This window comes from Saccostrea echinata, unplaced genomic scaffold (assembly GCF_033153115.1).
Source record: "Saccostrea echinata isolate AGI-Se365-2 ecotype Australia unplaced genomic scaffold, CSIRO_AGI_Sech_v1 ptg000025l, whole genome shotgun sequence".
NCBI classification, from domain to species: Eukaryota; Metazoa; Mollusca; class Bivalvia; order Ostreida; family Ostreidae; genus Saccostrea; species Saccostrea echinata.
Window position 1 is genome coordinate 15296485 of NW_026889774.1, and position 22195 is coordinate 15318679.

Sequence of the window (22195 nt, forward strand, 5' to 3'; positions counted from 1 at the left end):
AAATTTTTCACATATGTTTTCTTCTGAAAATTTACTTAGAGGTAGGCAGCAGACAAATATTATCGTTCGCAGTTCCTTGAACATCCATGCAGCATTCTATTTTAGAATCAAATCGGAAGTAAAAAAAATTGCATTGCCTTGAAAACCTGCCCATTTAATGATAATAATTTAATAAAATTTGGGTTGTATGGGTTATTTAAAAGTTCAGATTCCCAATTTTGAGGCAAATCCTGCAGTTTCAAAAAAAGGAGAGGGGACATTAAGAGGGCTTTTGAACCGTAGTAGATCATATCCAATATTTTAAAAAATCAATACGTGTATTATTCAATACTGTGTCTTATTTAATATTATATGTTCTTTTGATTTTTGATAGTTTAACTCGATAAATATATACAGTGTGTATATAATTTTTTTAATTTCACGTTTTTTCTTATTAACGTGATTACACGTATTTAGCATGACTATATTACAAAAACTGCACAGATGTCCCTGATAGAGGGAGTTTCCAACTTCAGGGCCAGTCCCTCTTGGATTTTTCTTACGTTATGCTCTCAAAATCGTTGTGAAATATGACAAAAAGATTAAAGAAGCCTAATTATTTTCCAGTTTATTTCTACTTATTATTAAATGATATTGCATAACTTTGGCGCATTATACTCTTCTTTATTAACTGCGTAGTAAAGGTTTCACATGTTTCATCTTTTCTGGCCCAGCGGTTTTTTGGAAGAAGATTTTAAAATTAAATTTTCACTATTTCTTAATTATCTCCCCTGTGAACAAACTTAAACCCCCTTTAACCAAGGATGCTTTGTTGCAAGTTTGGTTGAAAATGGCTCCATGGTTCTTGAGAAGAAGTCGAAAATATGAAAAGTTTTCAGACGACAGACGACACGTGACAGACGGACGGCAGACAATCTTTGATTAGAAAAGCTCACTTGAGCCTTCGGCTTGATCTAAAAAGTAAGGGGCAAATCTGAAAAGCTATATATGGTACAATAATTTTTTTCCCACAGAGTTAGAAGTTGACCACGATCCTATGAATTAGGAATAGCAATTTGTAACCTGCCGTAAACCAGTAACTCGGTCGGAACGAGGGTAATCGGCTAGTCGAAAAAATTAAAAATATGTGGGTATTTAAATAAAAAAGGGCTCTCCGGATTGGCGTCGAGGGGTAATTGGTCAGTTTGTGAGATGTTAACTGTGAAGTGATTATAATGTGTATCTGACCATTTCTATTATTTGCAGTTACCTATCAAATTATATTGTAAATTAAGCATTAAGCCTGACTCAGTTCTGATTATGGTGAAAATAAATGCTAAATGAACTTGCTTTACATCTATTTTTTTTTTTTTTGGAAGTTTCTGATTTTTAAGGTATATTTCAATGTTTTCTTTTCTTTTTTTAATTTTTGTTCCGTCAAATTTGAGATAACAAGGTTCGACTGTACCAAATTAGATGGATATGACCTCTTGTCTCTGTATTGATATTCCACTTTAACCAACTCTTGGAACAATGTACTCTTATAACAGTATTATACGCGTTCTTCCCAATTTTGACCGGGTTGGCTAAATAGGTTCCCGGTCTTATAAACTCAATTCCTTTTGACAGTCACGGGTTCCCTCCCAGACCTCTCTCCTTTGAAAAGATGAAGATCTAAATATGGGATCCAGCATGTAAGTCAGCCCCTGGAACTATGTACTCTTATAACAGTATTATGCGCGTTCTTCCCAAATTTTGTCCGGGCTAGCTAAATAGGTTCCCGCTCTTGTAAACTCAATTCCTTTTGATAGTCAAGGGGTCCTTCCCAGTCCCATTTTCTATAAAAAGATGAAGGTCTAAATATAGGATCAATGATGTTAGCAAGCCCCTGGAACTATGTACTCTAATAAGAGTATTATTATACGCGTTCTTCCCAATTTTGTCCGGCCTAGCTAAATAGGTTTCCTGTCTTGTAAACTCAATTCCTTTTGATAGTCAAGGGTCCTTCGCAGATCCCTCCACTGTAAAAAGATTAAGGTCTAAATATGGGATCCAGGATGTTAGCCAGCCCCTGGCACAAGGTTTACCTATTAATGCTATTATATCCATTGTCTTCATTTTGGTCAGGCTAGCTAAATTGGTTTTGGGTCCTCTCTCTTCTTTTTTAAGTACCGTTCTCGGAAGCTCAGTAGGTAGAGCGCTCGCTCCGTGATTGGGAGGTCATGAGTTCGAATCTCGGCCGCCACTGACCTAAGTCGATAAAAAAATGGGTAGCAACTGTTCCTTTGCCATGCGCTCGGCACACTTTGAAGTGAAAGTTGCGGGTCCTTCGGATGAGACCTTAAAATCCAAGGTCCCGTGTCACGGCAGGCGTTGGCACGATAAAGATCCCTCACTGTTCAATGGCCCTCAGTGCCGAATATAGGTCTAAATTTGAAAAAATATTAATAGTAATTATAATATTTATTATCAATTTTCAAACGAATTATATATTATGCATTCTGAAAAGAGTTTCGATTAACCCTACTAATATCATCGAAAAATATTGAAAAAACAAAAAAGTTGAAAACTTCCACTTTTTAGATTCGCTTCCGAGCGGAAGTAGTGACGATGCACGAAAAGGCAATTCTGGTAATCTAGAAGACATGTTCTATAATCTCTTATAATTCTCCAGTTCATACCTTTAGTCGTTCTTTAGGTTTGCCGCGGACAATATTCCATTTAACAGGTTCGGCACAGTTCCTTTTTCGGGGAAGTATTACCATAAAACGGGATTATTCCTCTTTTCAGTAATAAAAAACATTACTGTATACGGGAATTTTCACTCGTTTACACTCTATTCTCGTGTTTGCTTTAAATAAAAGATTAAGTGCAAAAATATTTTCACAAATTCTAGTCTATTAAGTGTATGTATGCTCAAAACTACAATATGTATCGCTGCAAAAAGCTGAAAAAGAGTGATGAAATATTTCTACGATATAAATTTCTTACGGAAGCTTATCTGTGTGAAAATTGTGAGATTAAATACGTTCAGCATTTGCTAACTCGTTCATGAAATTATTCGTTCTAATTTAATTTTTTTATCATTTCTTTCAAAGACATCGTAAAAATAATTTTTAATACCACATTCCTTTTTTACAGATGAAAGTAATCATTTAAAAATATTAAATTTTAAAAGATAGTCCTTCAAAGATTATCCCTGAAAAGTTGACGAAAAACCACTGAATAGTTCTCGAGATATTGCTTGAACAAAATGTGTCTAAAAATAAGAATAATAACTAGAAACCTTGTTGCCATGGCAACAAGAAGGTCTTCCGTCCCTTCTGTGTCTTTAGAGAAGTTGATTCCTCACTAAACAACATATTATGTTGTGCATTAACACCTTCATACAAAAAATAGTAACTCTGCCATGCGCTCGGCACTTTGAAGTGAAAATTGCGGGTCTTTTGGATGAGACCTTAAAAACCGAGGCCCCGTGTCACGCCAGGCGTTGGTACGATAAAGATCCCTCACTGCACAATAACCCTGAGTGCCGAGTAAAGGTCTAAATTTGAAGCCCTTCACCGTTATTTGGTCACGTGTCTATAAGAGTGAAAAATTCTCGAATGGGACGTAAAACAACATACAATCAATCATACATAAAATATAATTAAACGTTTTTATTTGAAAATATTGCAAAACTGGAACGGAAAAAATACGAGACATTATTTTAAGGAGGGGAGGATCTATGTTCCAAAACATCTTTGTGTGTATTTTTTTAAACTTTGAGATTCTCACACTAACAGTAATTGTACAAAATATAAAATTATGATAAAAAAGATTTTTTTTATTTAATCCTATCTACACCGATAACAAAATGATTGACACTTTACTGATGTATTATGTGAAAGCACATTCTTTCACATACTGTTTCGAGTATATAGATTTTTATGTGTTTTATTGTGTTAATACACTGTATACCATTAATTAACCATACCTTTATGCACTAAGTCACACTGAGCTCTTAATTATGACGGATCTTGCTCTAAACTAAATGTCATTGAAGTTTTTCTCTCTCATCTGAAATTGCTATTTGTTATTCAATCAAGATGAGAAAATAATAAATTCTACTTTCAAAATCTCTAATTTATGATTCAATTGCATAGGTACCTAGCTACATTTACCTTATTTTATCATATCACACACATATGCACATTAATTAGTGCAAATTTCAACTGCAAACTCTTTATGAAGGAGTAAAAAGACACAGTGCCATTGTGAATCAAACACCATTTATCTGACGTTGAACGACATATCCCCCCCCCCCCTCTTAAAAGATAAAATATTACATTTGAGCCCAAACAACAGTGTGAAAAAATTCGGACATTCTGGGGATTGAATACGAGTCGCCAGCGTGAAAATTCAACACGCTAACCATTACTCTATCAAGGACCATCGCATCAAAGTAGCAGGTAATAAATATCTAGAGTACGGGTTAATCAATTTTTAAATAAATTTCATATTTAGCATTTTGATAAGACTCTCTTTTTAACCTATAAATATCATTAAAAAAAATAATGAAAAACAAAAATGTTCAAGAAATTACCCTTTTTAAATCACTTCCTGTGACGACCGGAAGTAACGACGACACACGAAATGTTTCCATCACACATCTACAAATCACATTCTACCATACCTGAGAATTTCAGGCTCTTACCTTTAACAGTTTCCGAGAACATTTACGGACTAGATTTTTAGTGGAAAAAGTGAAAAATCGTAATGTAATAACTCCTGACCGGAAGTAATTTTTCCAAAATTCTTCAATATTTCAAATGGTATGAGATAACACATCATTCCTGAAAATTTGGCTGAAAATCATTGAGTAGTTTTGAGATATTGCGATTTGAAAAGGTCAAAAAAATAAAAATGAAAAATAATAATAAAAATAAAAAACAGTAGAATCACTATAAGGTCTTCCGTGAAGACGAAAGACCTTAATAAGAAACAGTAGAATCACTATTAGGTCTTCCGTGAAGACGGAAGACCTTATTAATAATAAGAAACAGTAGAATCACTATAAGGTGTTCCGTGAAGACGAAAGACCTTAATAAGAAACAGTAGAGTCATGCAACAAGAAGGTCTTTCGTCCCTTTTCCGTCATGAGAGAAGTTGATTCCTCACTCATAACAGTATCTGTATTACGTTGTGCACTCCTTTTAACTCGTTCATACATGAAATACAATAAAACGTAAATTGTAAAATTTATCGACGGAAAATTATACCAGATATCATTTCATAGATACAGTATTATATTTCAGCTGAAAAAAGGTACCAAAATATTCAGACATTCTGGGGATTGCAATTGAGTCCAGGTCGCCCGCGTGAAAATTGAACACGCTAACCATTACGCTAGTGGGACCATTTCTTATAAGAGTCTCTATTATCACCAGTAAAATTATTATAAATATTGAGAGAAAAAAAAGTTGAAAAATTTGACTTTTTTAATTCGCTTCCGGTAGCGACTGAAACTATTGACGATGCACAAAAAGTCATGTTCTATCATCTCTAATATGTCTCCATTTCATATCTTTAGCCGTTCTTTAGATCTGCCGCGGAAAAAAAAATCCATTTAAAAATCAGGAAATTGCCTGTAACATGGAACCGGAAGTGAATTTTTGTGATGAACAAAGTTCATTTGATGGCTCACTTTTTTTTAAAGTTTCATTGAAAACTGCTAAATAGTTTTCGAGAAATCATGTGAACAAAATTTGGTCAAAAAAAGAGTAATAATAAGAAACAGTAGAATCACTATAAGGTCTTCCGTGAAGACGAAAGATCTTAATAAGAAACAGTGGAATCACTATAAGGTCTTCCGTGAAGACGAAAGACCTTAAAAAGATCTTTGAAAAATGTTCCTCTGAAGAGCAGCTGGACTGAGATGACTCAGGTGTCATACTGATAGGTTGTATCTCTAAAACAGATTTTCTGTTTATAGGTGAATATATTATAAACAGAGAGTCTTCCTTGGCTGTACCAAAACACAACACTCCTTGTCATGAAAGACTCCCATCATGCTTAGGGTTGTCTGATGGAAGACATGAATTTTCAGGAAAAAGGTGGATGTCTGACTACATTGTTTGCTATCATAACCGAACAGTGGAAATAACAAAGTGTTCAGAGGGATATTTTGATCCATACCAACATATCTGTGTCAAGTGGATACCACTCTGTGAGTTCAATTATGATATCCACTTCATTTAAAAATGATATATATTATGCATTCTTAAAAGAGTGATATTTATGCATTTGGTTATTATGAAATACTATATTTCTTAGAAAGACTTTTTTTATTTAGATAACATTGTGGAGTTTTGTGGAATTCATCCTCAGGCCCTCATGCCACACCCTAATAATTGTGCACATTACTTTAACTGCAAACAGTTACAGTCATCAAAAACACAGTTACTTGAAGTTCAAGAATGTCCTTACCCACAACTTTTCTCCAGCCAAACAATGAAATGTCAGGCATTCCATACAGTCCAGTGTATTGGAAAGAAAGAACCAATGTCTCCGTGTAAGTCTCAAAAAAGTATTTATTTTACTGGAATTATATTTGGCAACCTGTAGCAGTCGTCATTAGGGACCCTCAAATGTTTTCCAGTTTCCTATAGTTTCCTATAGTTATCTATCTGTCTGTCTTTGTGTCCATCTGTCTATCATTCTTCTAGGGCTGTATCAATATATCGATACGTATCGATATTCAAGAATGTATCGTATTGAAAAAATAACTTCCGGACAGACAGTTTTTCAAATAATTATGTGAAAAAGTTGGGAATTTCAATCACCAAAGATTATATTTAACTGTTTTGAATAAAAATTGATCAATAATGATAAAATCATTAAAGAATTTTCCTTACTGTGTATAATAATGATTGGGCGAAGAAAGATAACTGCTGAAAGTATTACTGTTGTAAACTATGAACGAAGCAGTGAGTACCCTGTGATTAATTAACTTTCCTGAGCAGAAAATCAAGAGCGTAATCTTCATATGTCATATTTAGATTAAATAAAATCGCTGTCTTTAATGAAATATGGAGATAACGAATAGTAATCAAACCTTTATTGGCAAACGGAAAAAATCTTTGGACAATTCAGTGTGTAAGTAACAGCCTAATAATTAGTGGGGGGAGAAAAACGTCAGTCAGCATTTGGCTTAAGGTATTCAATGGTCGAGGCAGAAATATTGAACAACTGTGAATTATTTTAAAGTACATGTAGTTTAATATGTATTGCTAGATAATGATGAAAGTAAAACAAATCAAATTCACATGACTGATTACATATTAGAAGTCCGTCATTTTTATTTATGAATATAAAAACATATGCACACTTGAAAAAAGAACTGGAACAATACTTACAAGTGTAATGCCAAAGATATCATAATATGAAAATTACATGTAATACTTCGAGATCGTTTGGTCACTTATTAAAATTTTATGAGAGCATTTTTCAAAGAAATCAACATGTCTTCATTTGTAACATTATTTTTCTACATTCTACATTTCTGTTTATATTTAAACATTTTACATGCAATAAAGGATATGGCATTATTCAAAACGAAAGACCGTTCACGATAGCTCAGTCGGTAGAGCGCTCGCTCCGTGATCGGGAGGTCATGAGTTCGAATCTCGGCCGCAACTGACCTAAGTCGATAAAAAAAAAATGGGTAGCAACTGTTCCTTCGCCAAGCGCTCGGCACTTTGAAGTGAAAGTTTGGGTCCTAGGGTGGGGCTCTATTGATTATATAGAGAAAATGCATTAATACTTTGAAAATCTTCTTCTCTGCTCCTGGGTATTAAACAAACTAACTGAGTACATAGTTATGATGAGTAAGGATGCCTCTTCCAAAATTATGAATTTCATGGCCCCTGGGTCAGGGTTCTGGTGTTAGGGTGGGGCTCTATTGATTATATAGTGAAAATCATTAATACTTTGAAAATCTTCTCTGCTCCTGGGTATTAAACAAACTAACTGAGTACATAGTTGTGATGAGCAAGGATGCCTCTTCCAAAGTTGTGAATTTCATGGCCCCTGAGTCATGGGTTCTGGTGTTAGGACGGGTCTCTATTGATTATGTAGTGAAAATGCATTAATACTTTGAAAATCTTCTTCTCTGCCCCTGGAGATAATTTTAACAAACTAAATGCATGATTATGATAGGCAAAGATGTCTTTTCCAAAATTGTGAAATATATTTCCCCAGGGTCAGGGGCTCTGGTGGAAGGGCGGGGGGGGTCTATTGATTATTAAGTGAAAATGCATAATATCTTTGAAAATGTTCTTTTCTGCTTCTGGTTATAAAGCAAAGAAACTAAGTGTATACTATGATTATCAAGATTGCTTCATTAAGAATTTTGAGTTTCTTGACCCCTGTGTCAGATGTTCTCGTGTAAGGGTGGGGCTCTATTGATAATATAATGAAAATGCGTTAATTAATCCTGTCTGCTCCTTAGTGTTGAGCAGATAAACAAATTGCAGTTATGATGAATAAGGGTGCTTCTAACAGAAATTTTAAAACTTGTGGTCCCATCCCAGGGTCAGGGGTTCTGGCATTACGGGGGGGGGGGGCTATTGATAATATAGTGGAAATGTGTTAATTCTTTGAAGTGCACAGTTATGATGCTGAGGGTAACTCTTCCAAATTTGTAAATTTCTTGACCCTGGGTATGTGTTCTGGTGTTACGGTAGGGCTGTGTTGAATCTATAGTGAAAATGCATTATACATGTGAAATTCTTCTCTGCTTCTGGGCATATCAGAGGCAAACTGAGTAAAAGTTTCAATTAGCAAGGGTTTTTTTTTTTACCAGATTTTGATTTGGTCAAGCAATCAGGTTCTGGGAAGGGCTCTATTATTTTTTTCTACCGAGAGAAGTTATTTCCCTTTTCCGTTCACCTTTGATAATTAATCACTGTAAATAATGTATTTGAAAGGTTAATAGAATAAGAGAATTATGCTAGAGTTTTTATTTTATAATACAAAAAGTACTTTCTTAGTTTTAATGATGCAGGTAGACCTGTAAATAATAGATAAATAAAAATGAGACAAAAATATCTTATTAAATGTTCTTTAAAGACCAAGAGAGGTCAATGTGAGAAGTTATGTTATGGCGTTAGATATAGTACAGAAGCACTAATAGTTTGTTAATAGTCTGCATGGTGATAATGATGAGAGGGGGACAGATTAGAACTTAATTTATGAGTTGTTACTGAATATTAGACCAATTATTTTGTTGATCCTGATCTTCCTACTTCTCTTGCTTTTGGGCAACAAAGCTTTATCTATCAGTTGATTTTATACTCTATAATCCTCTCAATTTATTGTTGTATTATTCTCAGGTGACCGTTAAGGCCCTTGGGCTTTTTTTGTAAGTATCTGAATTACAATGTTTTTGGATGGACATACGTTTAATTCTTATATTAAAGAGAGAGAAAAAGAGAGAAACCCCCCTTCAAAACACACACACACACACACACACATTCGCCTATACCTGCAATCTGATTAAAATCAGATCTTTGTTACGCTTGGAAATTCTGATAGTCGCTGTATTTCCTATCAGATTGCCTATACCTGTACCAAATATTATTAATTTTTCTTCGTTTTATTCACTTTACCAATCACAACTATTTTTTCTTTAAATCTTTTTTTTTAATTTCCAGCTGTAGTTATACGAAGTCCGTGTTAGTGCCTTGCCTGTCAGAAGTATTTCCCACGTGACCTGATCGTAATACATTCTTATTAGTCAACTCTGTGTTGTATGTTGTGTATTTATCAAACCTTTCACAATCTTTCGTCTTGACCATATCTTTAAGTGTATTGAAAAAAATCAAACGACTTCTGCATATCGCCACAGCACGTGTATTTTGGACTTCAATGATGACCAATTAAATTTAATTACTTTCATAATTACATGTATCCTTTTAGCCTGTCATTTTCGGATTTTTAAAAACTAAACTTCACACAAAAAAGCATGGACTTCTTGGTGAAGTTCTAATGCAAACAAGCGATTGAAGCATCTTGAACACAAGAAAGTAGGGTGGGGTTGGGTGTCTATAGAATAAACAAGTGGAATGATAAGCAGGCATAATATAGCTTAGAAGGGATGGGATCTTCTGTACTAGTACCTTTTCCTCTGTAAAAATGAAAATATCTACATAAAGACCTACACGACAAGAATAGAGCTTGAGCCACTGCTCCGCTCTAAAACATTTCCCTTCTTTTTGGTATAATCATAGAAAAATTATTATTTGGCAAATCCTTGCTACAAAGTACAAACACCATAATAATAATAATAAGCTTAACATGTAGCTAAAATTACTCCACAATAATCCACGAACATATGTTATAACAAATATAAATATGTGTAGAAGTCAAAAATCTTTCTGGAATTGAAAAAAACTGTCGTCACTTGCGTTGAACATGCCATTTGATTGTTAATCTATGTATGCCAGGACATTCATCTCTACATGTTTCTTATATAGCTCATGTTTTATATGATCTGCAGTATCTTAAGTTCAATTAATTGAAAACCTCGGAGCCTCTTTTATCCTTTCGACATCCGTAAATTTTAAAAAATGTTCATTAAAAAGAAAAAAATCATTAAAAATTTGAACTACTGTTTCAATAAATACTCTGCATTAAAAAATTGTAATGTTTAATGTGCTAAGAATGGGCAACGAGATCGATTCTACAATGATTAACAGTCACGGCGCAGGGGTCACATGAACAATTTTTCCTCTATCCGGGGGTGGATGGTGGGAGGTGTCAGTATTTGGCAGCAATATTTTGAATCGGGTTCAAAAAATTACAGGATTCAATATAACAAATGACACCTGAATCCCGTATCACTAGTCAAAAATTAGATTAATGAGAATATTATTAAAATTTTTCAGAGTTTCAAATGAAATCAGCATAAATAATTAAACACGGATACTAAATATATTTCTTTAATCATAATATGTTATGCGCGTTACTAAACATGGTGTGAATGCGTATCGCACATGTAATGCATTTTGTACTCCTGTTTACTAAGAGGGCTGAAAGATATAAGGCAAGCATAGAAACCTAAAGACATTTTAGTCTGTCTGTCTGTTGGACCGCAAAACTTTAAGTTGATGAAACAAGGATATCAACAGTTTCGTTTAAAGCCATCTTTTCGCAAAGATTACGGTCGATACAATGTCCTTGTCTGCACACAACCTATCATTGTGTCAAATGCTGACTGACGTTTTTTCGTACTAATTGTTAGGCCATTATTTATACACTGAAATGTCTACGGATTTCTCCGTTATTACCCGATCATGACAAGGAGCACAAGGCGGGTGTGACCGGTCGGCAGGGGATGCTCACTCCTCCATGGCACATGATCCCACCTCTACATTTTGAGGTCCGTATTTGCGCTGCTTCAAATTTGTAATGTTCATTGGACTTTTGAGATTGAATACTGTTCGTTATCTTCATATTTCATAAGAGGAGCGATTCTAGGCCCTTGAACCTATTGTTTAAAAAATTACCCACAGGAGTCGGGTTAGGTCTCAAAAGTGGATCAAAGATTTACATTGAAATACAGTGGAAAAATTCTTTAAAATTCTTTTTCTCAAGAACCACTGAGACAGGAGAGATGAAACTTTTGTAAATTTAATTTTTTCTAAACATGGCCCCTGCAAATAGGGTGGGGCCATGATAGGGGATCAATTTTTTACCTGGGAGGTTTTAGGATTTAAATTTTGAAATATCTTCTTTAAAAACACAGTTATTTCACACACACATGCAAATGTTCTCAAGTTGAGTAGATCCCTTTTTTTTCAAATTTTGCAAATTTTGTGTTAGAGTAAGGTAAAATAGGGATCAAATTTTACATAACGTATTGAGATTTTTTTTTTCTCAGTTACTGCAAGACCGGTTATAATAGAGGTACCCTCATGTTGTGTGTATACAGAGAGCCTTAGGGTTTAATATGGGATTACAATTATCATGGGAATTTAAAAATCTTTTTTTTGAAATTTACAGTAGAACAGTTGGGTGAGCATTGTGGCCCATGGGCCTCTTGTTTTACTTGCACCTGATTAAAACATTAAGGAGCACTGAATTGAGCGTGAGGTGGATGGGGGATACAGAGGGCCTGTCCCCTCGCTACCCTTTTTTCTGAATTTAAATTTTTGCTTTTAATTAAATATGAAAAGTGTTCATTAAAAGACATTGTCCCTTCCTTTTAAAGGACCCAAAATCCTCCCCCACAAAATTGGAGTTAGGAGATTACACTTCTTTTTTAGAGGGAAGGGTGCTAGTCAAAGATTTTTTTAAAAAAAATAAGTTGTCACTTCCCCCTTTCAAAATTAATCGTATGTGGCGGACAATATTTTTTCTACAATGAACCTAAATAAGTTTTTAAAATTCCAAATCAATACAACTGGCTTTATTTATTTTATTCCTATTTTTCTCGTTGTATTTGGCTAGGACTTCAACCAATGTAAACTAGTAACATAAAATGCTTTAAATTGCTTAACCAGTTCATATTATTAATTCATTGAATCATAATAAAATAGTTATTACTATTTTCAGTCAAAGTACAATGTTCACCACACCCTAAGGCTCATCGAATATTGTAATCCGGTGTCTCAATCAGCAATATCTGCATAAATTTACAGCTACTGGAATTAATCATGTGGCATCTATACTCTATTGAGAAGCTGATGGCTCGTTTAATACCCCCCCCCCCCCTTTCAGGGGAATATTAAAACGAGCCATCAACTTCTCAATAGAGAATAATATGGGACCATCGACTAACAATCGTAAAATAATTCCGATAAAAAAGTTTATGACGTTAATATTTTAAAACTTTATCAAAAAAGATGTCTATCAGATACTTTTTAATCAGTTATTTTTTCCTAACATTATAATAATCTCTGATTTTTTTAAACATCCAAATTTTCTCACTGTTGAGTATGTATCCACCAAAGAGTCTGCGGATCCATAGTTGTTGACAAAGTCGCATCCCAAATAATTTTGCTATTATGCAGATTATTGTGCTAGTGAGAACTCTGGCCACTATAAAGTTTGCTTGAAATGCTGGATATGACCTTCATTTTCTGCATAAATGACCAGGGTTAAATATTTGGAGCATGTCAATTCAAAAGTATTAAAACTCACCTTTTATTTGTGAGAACTTAATTTTCACTTAATTACTCGTGACTGTCTGTGCGCTAAATTTATTCCCGCATATGTTTTAGCTCACCTGATCCGAAGGCTCAAATGAGCTTTTCTGATCACATTTTGTCCGGCGTTAGTCTGTCTTTCCCCCATTGTGTCATGAATAATTGTGTGAATAATCATGACTTTGCTGTTCTCGAACTTTTTACATTTTCGACTTCTTTTCAAGAATAACCAAGCCAATTTCAACAGTTACCAAACTTGCCACAAAGTATCCTTGGGTAAAGGGAATTCAAGTTCAAATGAAGGATACCCTCTTACAAAGGGAGATAATTACAAATTAGTAAAAAATTAATGTGGCACCATTTCTAAAACAGAAACACTGGGTCAAAAATGTGAGACTTTGGTGGGTAGTATAGATTCAAATTTGTTCAAATCATGACTCTCCGGAGGTTTGGTGGGGCTACAATAGCCAATCAAAGTTTTACATAGGAGTACATAGGAAAAGTCTTTATAATCTGCTTCTTAACAACAGCAAAGCCTTGATTAGGCATATTTATATGGAAGCATCCTCAGGTAGTGTACATTAAAGGTTTTTCAAATAATAACCCGCGGGGGTAGAGTGGGGACACAATGGGTGATCAAATTTTTACATAGGAATACATAAGACAAATCTGTTGAAATCTTCTCAAGAAACAGCAAAGCCATTATTGGTAATATTTATATGGAGGCATCCTTAGATAATGTAGATTAATTTTTTTTTTCAAATCATGACCGCGGGGGTAGGGAGGGGCCACAATGGACGATCAAAGATTTAAACAGGTATATATAGGACATATTAAATTCACTCAAGAACAGCAAAGTCATGATTATTCACACAATTATTCATGACACAATGGGGGGGGGGGGGTCGAAGTTAAACATAGGAATATGCAGGAAAAATTATTTAAAATCTTTTAAAAAACAGTAAAGCCATGATTGATCATATTTATATCGAAGCATCCTCAAGTAGAGTATATTCAAATTTGTTTATTTGTTGATGGGGCCACAATAACCATACATACAGTTTTACATAGGAATTTCTAGAAAAGAATCTTCTTTTCAAGAACATCAAAGCCATGATTAGTCATATTAATTCAGAAGCATCCTTTTGTAGTGTAGATTCATGTTTGTTCAAATATTTACCCACCTCCCCCTGTATATCAAACTTTTCAGAACTGAACTAATTTCAGCTTTTTCCTATCCAAAGTGCTCAGCTGAGCAATATGGCCAATGGGCCTCTTGTAAAACGTAAGGGTTACATTTATCAATAACTAGAATTCATGAAAAAAATTTTTGCTTATAAATACTATATTACTTTACTGAAAAAAGGTGGCGTTCTACAGTAACTATAATCTCTTTGGTGATTCTGTAATTTTTTTTGGTGATTAAACTTGCATGATTAATGCATCCAGAAAGAGGCACTTTGATGAGCTTGGTAAGGGTGCTGGATCTCACCGACATGTCTGTGTGTGTGAGGGTGTGTGTGTGTGTGTGTGAAAGAGAGAGAGCGAGATTGAATCGTTGAAGTTTTTTGAGCATGTGAAATATCTGTAATACCTATCCATGCTAAACTTGCATGGATGTAGATTACCAGAACATTCACTTGGTATGTCTCAGAATTTTCCTTTCTTTTTAATAATATATGTTGAGATGAGATTTGTAGTCTTTGAATTCCTTTGGTTTTTTTTTAGGTGAATACAACCAAAACGCATGCCGACTCAATTACTCAAACTGTGTCCCCTGTCCTGAGAGGCTTCCAAGTTGTGTGGGAGTTCCTGATGGACCTCAAACTTATCCAAACAGAATTTGGACATACTGGTACATCTTATGTGACCGAAATAGGACCATAGAGATCAAAAAATGTCAGCATGCGCAAGTTTTTGACCCAAAGTTTAAACAGTGTGTTTCGTCTTACTTTTCAGGTAAGTTTTGTTCATAAAATTCCAGTACCGTAAAAATAGTTAGGGCCCCGCTCTGCGGGCGCCCTATAGTAGTCAGTCTGTCCAGCCATCCGTCCTTCCGTCTGTCCTTCCGTCTGCCTGTCCGTCCGAGATCTCTTGTCCGGAGCATATCTTCTCTCTCCTTGACCCAGTCTGGCTCATACTTCACCCACAGAGTGCCTTTGGGTAAAGGGTATGCAGTGACCTTGGACCATGTTTCTAGGTCTAAGGTTAAGGTCATAGCAGAATTATATGAAAAATCCTTGTCCGGAGCATATCTTCTCTCCCTCTGGTCCAATGTAGCTCATACTTCACTCACAGAGTGCAACTGGTCACTGGATGTGCAGTGACCTTGAACGAAGTTTCTAGGTCAGGGGTCAAGGTCAAAAATAGCCTCTCTGTTTAAAATCTTTGTTCGGTGCATAATTTCTTTCCCTTAAGTACAGCCAGCCTCAAACTTTACCAATTGACAAATCCTTCCATATTTTGATAGAGGATATGCAACAACTTTTATAGAGGATTTGCAACATTCGTGATTTTTGTGCCGTTTTTTGATAGAGGGTATGGAGCACTAGTGATTTTCATACCATTTTTTATTATAAAAGATGACATAGAAGCCCTTCAGACTCAAACAACACATCACTTTAATGAATAGTACACAAATGTTCCTCTTCAAAATAAACCCTTTTCAGCTACCTTACATTTTCATGTTCGTTGCTGAAAGCGGGGCCCTTTGAGATGTCCACCATCTCAATCATATCTAGTTAAACATATTTATAGCGAACATGTATTTTGTAAATAGAATGAACTATATTTTAAAAATAATGTACTAGATTAAAAACTGAATAAAATGCCTAATGGTTATATCACAACCATTTCACGCAATCTCTATCAGTTAGCCATAACCTTTATTTACTTCAGGTCTTCCAACAATCTGTTGGAATTCCCATTGGTTCTAATTGTGCTCCGTTATTAGCAGACCTAATTTTGTATTCATATGAAGAAGAATATATCCAAAATCTTATACATGAGAAGAAGAAAACACTTGCTGTGGCCTTCAACTCGAAATTTCGATATAGATATATCGACGACGAATTATCAATTAAGAATAGTTACTTCCATATACTTTCATATGACGACTTTTTTATATCCCAGTGAACTTGAAATAAAAGATACCATAGAGTCCGACACATCTGTTCCATATTTGGATATTTTACTAGAAAAAGGATGTTAATGTTAATCTAACAACAAAGCTTTATGATAAACATGATTACTTCAACTTCCCTTGTTTAAAAATACTCCCTTATCACCTGCATATGCGGTTTATGTCTCTCAGTTCATTCGAAACGCAAGAACAGACTCTACGTATGATCAATTCTAAAATGAGGCAAGCTATTGACAAACAAGTCGATGAAGCAAGGATTTCAACAGTCTTGTTTTATGTTTGATATATTGACCTTGTTAGCAAATACAATCTGTATCATTACGTCAAATGCTGACTGACTTTTTTTTATATTAACTGTTACGCCATTATTTACACACGGAATTGTCTACGGATTTTTCCGTTTTTTCCTGATCATGACAAGGAGCACACGGCGGGTTTGACTAGTCGGCAGGGGAATGCTCATACCTCCATGACACCTGATCCCACCTCTGATGTTTTAGAGGTCCGTGTTTGCTCTGCTCCCGATTTGTATTGTTTAAATGGACTTCGAGCGTGAATACTTTTCGTTTTCTCCATATGACATGTAAGAGTCATTGTGACGTGGAAAGTTAAATTACACAAATGAATATTCCGAGAGAAAAAAAGGCAAATTAATTTTGAAAAACTTGTTACATTTTTTATAATGATTTAATAAGTAATTGTTTTTAATTTAATTGAACCAAAACAATATTTTGGTCTTCATATATATATTGAAAATGCATATAGTTTCTACTGTGCGTTCTACCGGGCAGTTACAAGGTTTTGTGTGTATTATAGGGTACTGAATGTTGAAGATTTTCAATGAATTTCTTAAAGAAAACTACACTGAATATAAATATACACATACTTATCATTCATTGTGAAATATTTTTCAGGGATTTGTTAAGGATGAGGCACCATTCTTGTGTTAAGTAACTTGCTCATTTTACTCTTCGACTTACTGTAGGTCAGATCAGTGTAGTCTGTAAAGCAAACCCTTCTTTGCATATTGAGGACCATGATAGTTGTGCCAGATACTACAACTGTTCAAATATGAAGCACGGGATTGTTCCCCTGTCAGAATGCAAGTACCCGAAACTCTACTCTAATCAGCAGGGGGCATGCCTTGACTTCAGATTAGTGCATTGTGGAAACAGGCCAGAACCCAAAGCTCCATGTAGGTTTTTGGTCAATGTAAATGTGTATAAAATATCTTACATATTTTGGGGAAAAATTGGCAGCTAACCTTTTATTTTATAGATTGTATTTACATTGAAAATGTTTTGTCTTATGTAACACTGTTTAAGCAACGCATAAATATCACTGTAAACACAGTTTTCTCATGTCATAAACGTTTAATACAATTCCTCAGTGACGTCAAAAAAGGGTCAATACGCTTTCAATGGATTAGACTTATTCCGTTGAGTTTTGAAAAATGCAACATTCTATGCGTTAGAGATTATAATATTATTATCACGAAAATATTATAAATCAGTCACAAATGTAAATATAAGTAAGGTATCATTTTAACACATCTATCCTGATATTTTTGCATCCACTGAATATAATGTCCTTAATTTCTAAAGAAAACCATGGTCGCTTATCCATCAGTTAATGCCGCTAAGTATACTACCTGAATAGATTTCTCTTCCATGAATGAAACGTACAATGACATACATTTCAAAAGAAACATACCTAACGTAATTAATCCTACTTTAGATGATTGCCTCTACAGGCATAAATATAAACAATAAAATGTCTTTTATTGTTTGTTAGTGTAGAAATTAATAGCGATTCTCTGTAACCACTTAAATTTCTTTGCCACGCATGGACACCGATTTTGATGAAACTTTGCCCATTATTACAACTTGACATCAGAAACATAAATAACATAAATATTTGTTGCTATGTGTCTTGATTGTCATGGTAACAGCCAGAAAAGTTGGAAAAATTGAGATTTTCAGCTACTTTAAATCTTTATTAAGCCTTAATAAAGACTAAGAAAAACAAACAAACCATTCTCACAAAAACATGACACCTTGTTGCCACTTATGCTATAAAAAACTATTTAAAATTTATCTCTAAGTAAGTGGTAACCATGGGTACATTTGGAATACATTTTAGATGCTGAAAAATGCTGAAAAACGCTCAAAATTCACTAATGATAGGTTTTACATGATCAAACTCAATCAACAACCTAAGAAAAACAATAAAAGTATTTGACCTTAAGTAATTAGGTATTGGCAATGTTATTCTAAAAATAACTTTCATGGTTGCCATGGTAACACAGTGTAACCATGCAAAATCTGTTGTTAAGATTGGGTTAATGCTCCTATCTTGAGGAAAAACGATATAATTCATGACTGGCAAATATACATCCTTAGGACCTTGCAACACCCACAACATAAGAAAAATTGGGATTAATTGTTACTTTGCAGTGTAACCATGGGAACAACGTACCAGTTGTTTAAAGTGATATTTTTTTTGCTGCCTTAGGAATTTACTTACCTTTTAATCAAGAAACATATTATTTGAATCACCTTAAATAGTACTTATCTGTTAGAACTAAAGCTGAATATCAAATATTGATAAAGTTTGTTGAAAAATACAACACTGTTGCTATGGTTTCCAAGAAGTGAAAATGTTCGATTTGTTAATTTTATATCAATATTAAACCCTATGTGCCAGCTTTTTGCATCCAGTTACAGATTGGGTGATAGGCAAAATTGAAAGTCAGGTTTGTTGTTCATAAATATCAATAAAAAAAGTTCTGGAAATCTACATACAAGGGTACGTATCCAAGGAGACAGAATATTTTTCAGATTTTTATGCATATTTTTTCGGCTCATTTCCATAGCAACGCTCTATTTAAGGAATTGAATTTGAATTTTTTGAAATGTGAAAATTAGGGTCACACCCACGCCTTTAAATATTGATCATCAGTTATATAGAAATGTGCTTTTTAAAAAGATAGGATAAGACTAAAACACTTAGAGAGTAAATTTAAAATGCCTTCGTGGTATTAAAACCATGGCAACCATTGCCAACCTATAAGAAATATCACATTTCGTCCTTGGTATATGTTACAGGGATCTTTTGTCTATCATTTGCTTGCATTTCAACCTATAATTGTTTTTATTCTTAAGTGTATGACTTTTTAAAATTAAATGAACAAAATTTTTACTTTTGAATACTTTGTTTCTATAGTAACGTATGTAATAGTTGATTTACCAAACATGTTCATCATGCATTTAAGACATCATGCCTTCAACTTTTAGAAACAGTCATTGTCACTTGTTTGCTTTGCTGCAAACGGTAACTGTGGGACTCTGAACATGTTGAAAAATGCCATTTTTCAAAATTTAGGACATGTTGCTGTGGTTACCATAACACATAGCAACCAATTTTTGCCTGATTTGAGTTTATGGTATCAAAGACTCTTATCATAGAGAGTTTGGAAAAATTCTGAGATTATGCGTGTCACAGCTCCTACTATATATACAAATTCAAGTCATTACAGAGAATGGCTCTTAACGTTGCAGCTTTTCCAACGTTATTGCTGCTGTATTTTTTCTGCAGCAGTTCCAACATTATAATTCCTATACTAACGACGAAAGAAAACAATCATTGTTTAGATAAATACAGGTTAGTATATGATCAAATCAAATAAACTTAGATTACGTGACCAACGTGTATTTATATCCCGATAGTTATTTAAAAATGATACCCCTATATATATATCTCCAAAATTCATCCCCTCTTTCAAGGGGTGAGAATTAAGAATTGGTGAAAATTTGGTGTAATCTTTTAAAAATTTTCTTTTCATGAACGATTGTGCCAGAAAATTTGAAACTTACTTGAAATCTTACAATATTAAAAAAATATCAAAAGAAAACACAAAAATCCTCCGTAAAACTTTTGCGCTTTCATTAAAAATCTTCAGAAGCTTTACATTACGAATATGTATACACAACGGTAACATAGTAACAATGATTATGACGTTAAACTAAGCAGAATGTTTAATGTCTATATTGTGACGTCATAGATAAAATACTAGAATGATCTGGAAAAAGTTCGGGAAAATCTTTTTCCAGATTATTGAAGTATTTAGTTTAACGTCATAATCATTTTATATATATATATATATATATATATATATATATATATATATATATATATATATATATATATATATTCTTTCTTAAGGTGTGGTGTGTGTGCCTATGTTATTCATAAGAAATTGTAGACTCTACTTAGTATAGTTACAGTAAAACTATGCAATGAAAAAATATTAAAGTATTTTTTTTCTCGTAGGTGAATACAGTCAAAATCGGTGTCCATCTAACAGTTCATGTACACCCTGTCCTGATCGGTTGCCAAGCTGTGTTGGACTTCCCAATGGTCCAAACTATTTTGCTGGTCAGATTTGGTCCCCTTATTATGTTGACTGTGTCAACAACAGGACATATAACATTCATCAATGTAGAAATGGATGGTTTCATCCTATCCAAAGAGTTTGTGTCTCCCTTATACATCCAGGTTTGTTAGTCTTTATTTTCAGTACTATAGTCATCTTGTAATTTATCACTAGAAAAAAGAAATGTTATTTGCATGTAAGTGAGCAGGATTCTACCAAAAAAGGTGAAATAGAGCATTTCTCAAAAGATTTGTTTGTTACCTTTGTCACTGAGGTGACTATACGGTTTGCAGGAAACAAAAAGCGCAGAAAAGTTGCACGCTTTTTTAGGGTGGTAATAGGTTTCAGGTTCTGCAATAAGTACCTGATATGGGAAAAAACTGTAGCGATATTGGAAGTGAGTGCAAGTTAAATTCATTCTTATGATGTTGGATTTTTTTTCTATTACTCGGTTTGTTGACACTGCAAAATAATTTAAAATTCTTTGACTTTTTGTCTAAAAAAGTAGTGTCTGTAATATCTCAGGCATGTTTCCTAGTTTTCTTTGTACTTTCTTGCTACTTGAAATTAAATGATGTATATTGTGATCATGCAAACCTAAACAAAATATTACTTTAGTAAAATATTTTTTTTCAAATTGTTATATATTATTTGCTCACCTGAGTCGAAACCGTTTTATATTCTAATTAGCATGATAAGGGCCATTGTTTGGCTTGTACAATCAATCACCTTCTAGGCCTCGCTGGATTTTTACGCATGAGTGAAAGGAGACAAGCCTTTATTGACACCTCCCGATAATTGTAAATGATTTTTTATGCTTATTTTAAAATCAAATTGGCTTTGTAACAGATAATCATGACTCTAAAAGTGCATTGGCACCGAGTCAAACATCGTACGTGTATCATAATCGTGTATTGATGTAATGTTGAAAAATTAACAATGGATTTTTAAAACTTTAGCCAACCAAGACCAATTATTACAATAATTAATATACAGTAGATATAGATAAAAGATTGATTTTGTGACCTACCGGAAATTCCTCTGTCCTTACACAGTAGGTGTATAATCTACATTTCCTAAACATTTTTTTTTTTTAAATCAAGTCAAACATTTAAAACTTGTTGTAACTGGTACTATTTTTCCAGATTTTATTGGCGTATATTTGTTTTATTTATAAGTAGGTTGATGTGTATGTTTTGGGGGAGGGGGGTCACAAAACACAAATATTGTAAAAATTCCTCTTTTTTTCTTTTATACCATCCTAAATTCGTTATCATTGATTGTTTTTAATTATCATCAAATTTATCTTTCAATTAGCCAAACATTTAATAGCATTTGTTCATTAAACTAGTGATTGAGAAAAAGTGTGTGTTTATTTCAATTTATTCAGTGTTTATACACTCTACTCCGCGAATTTGGTCACAAAAAGACCGCAAATATGAGAAATTC

At 33.9% G+C, this 22195-nt stretch overlaps 1 protein-coding gene across 1 annotated transcript in view; it reads left to right on the forward strand.

The window, feature by feature from the left end:
• Window positions 1-22195, forward strand: part of LOC133192915 (uncharacterized) — an 804603-nt gene that overhangs the window by 390552 nt on the left and 391856 nt on the right. The window contains 5 exon segments of the mRNA XM_061328921.1: window positions 5954-6187; window positions 6314-6532; window positions 14898-15128; window positions 17297-17506; window positions 20644-20868. Of these exon segments, the coding sequence (XP_061184905.1) occupies window positions 5954-6187; window positions 6314-6532; window positions 14898-15128; window positions 17297-17506; window positions 20644-20868 (1119 nt within the window).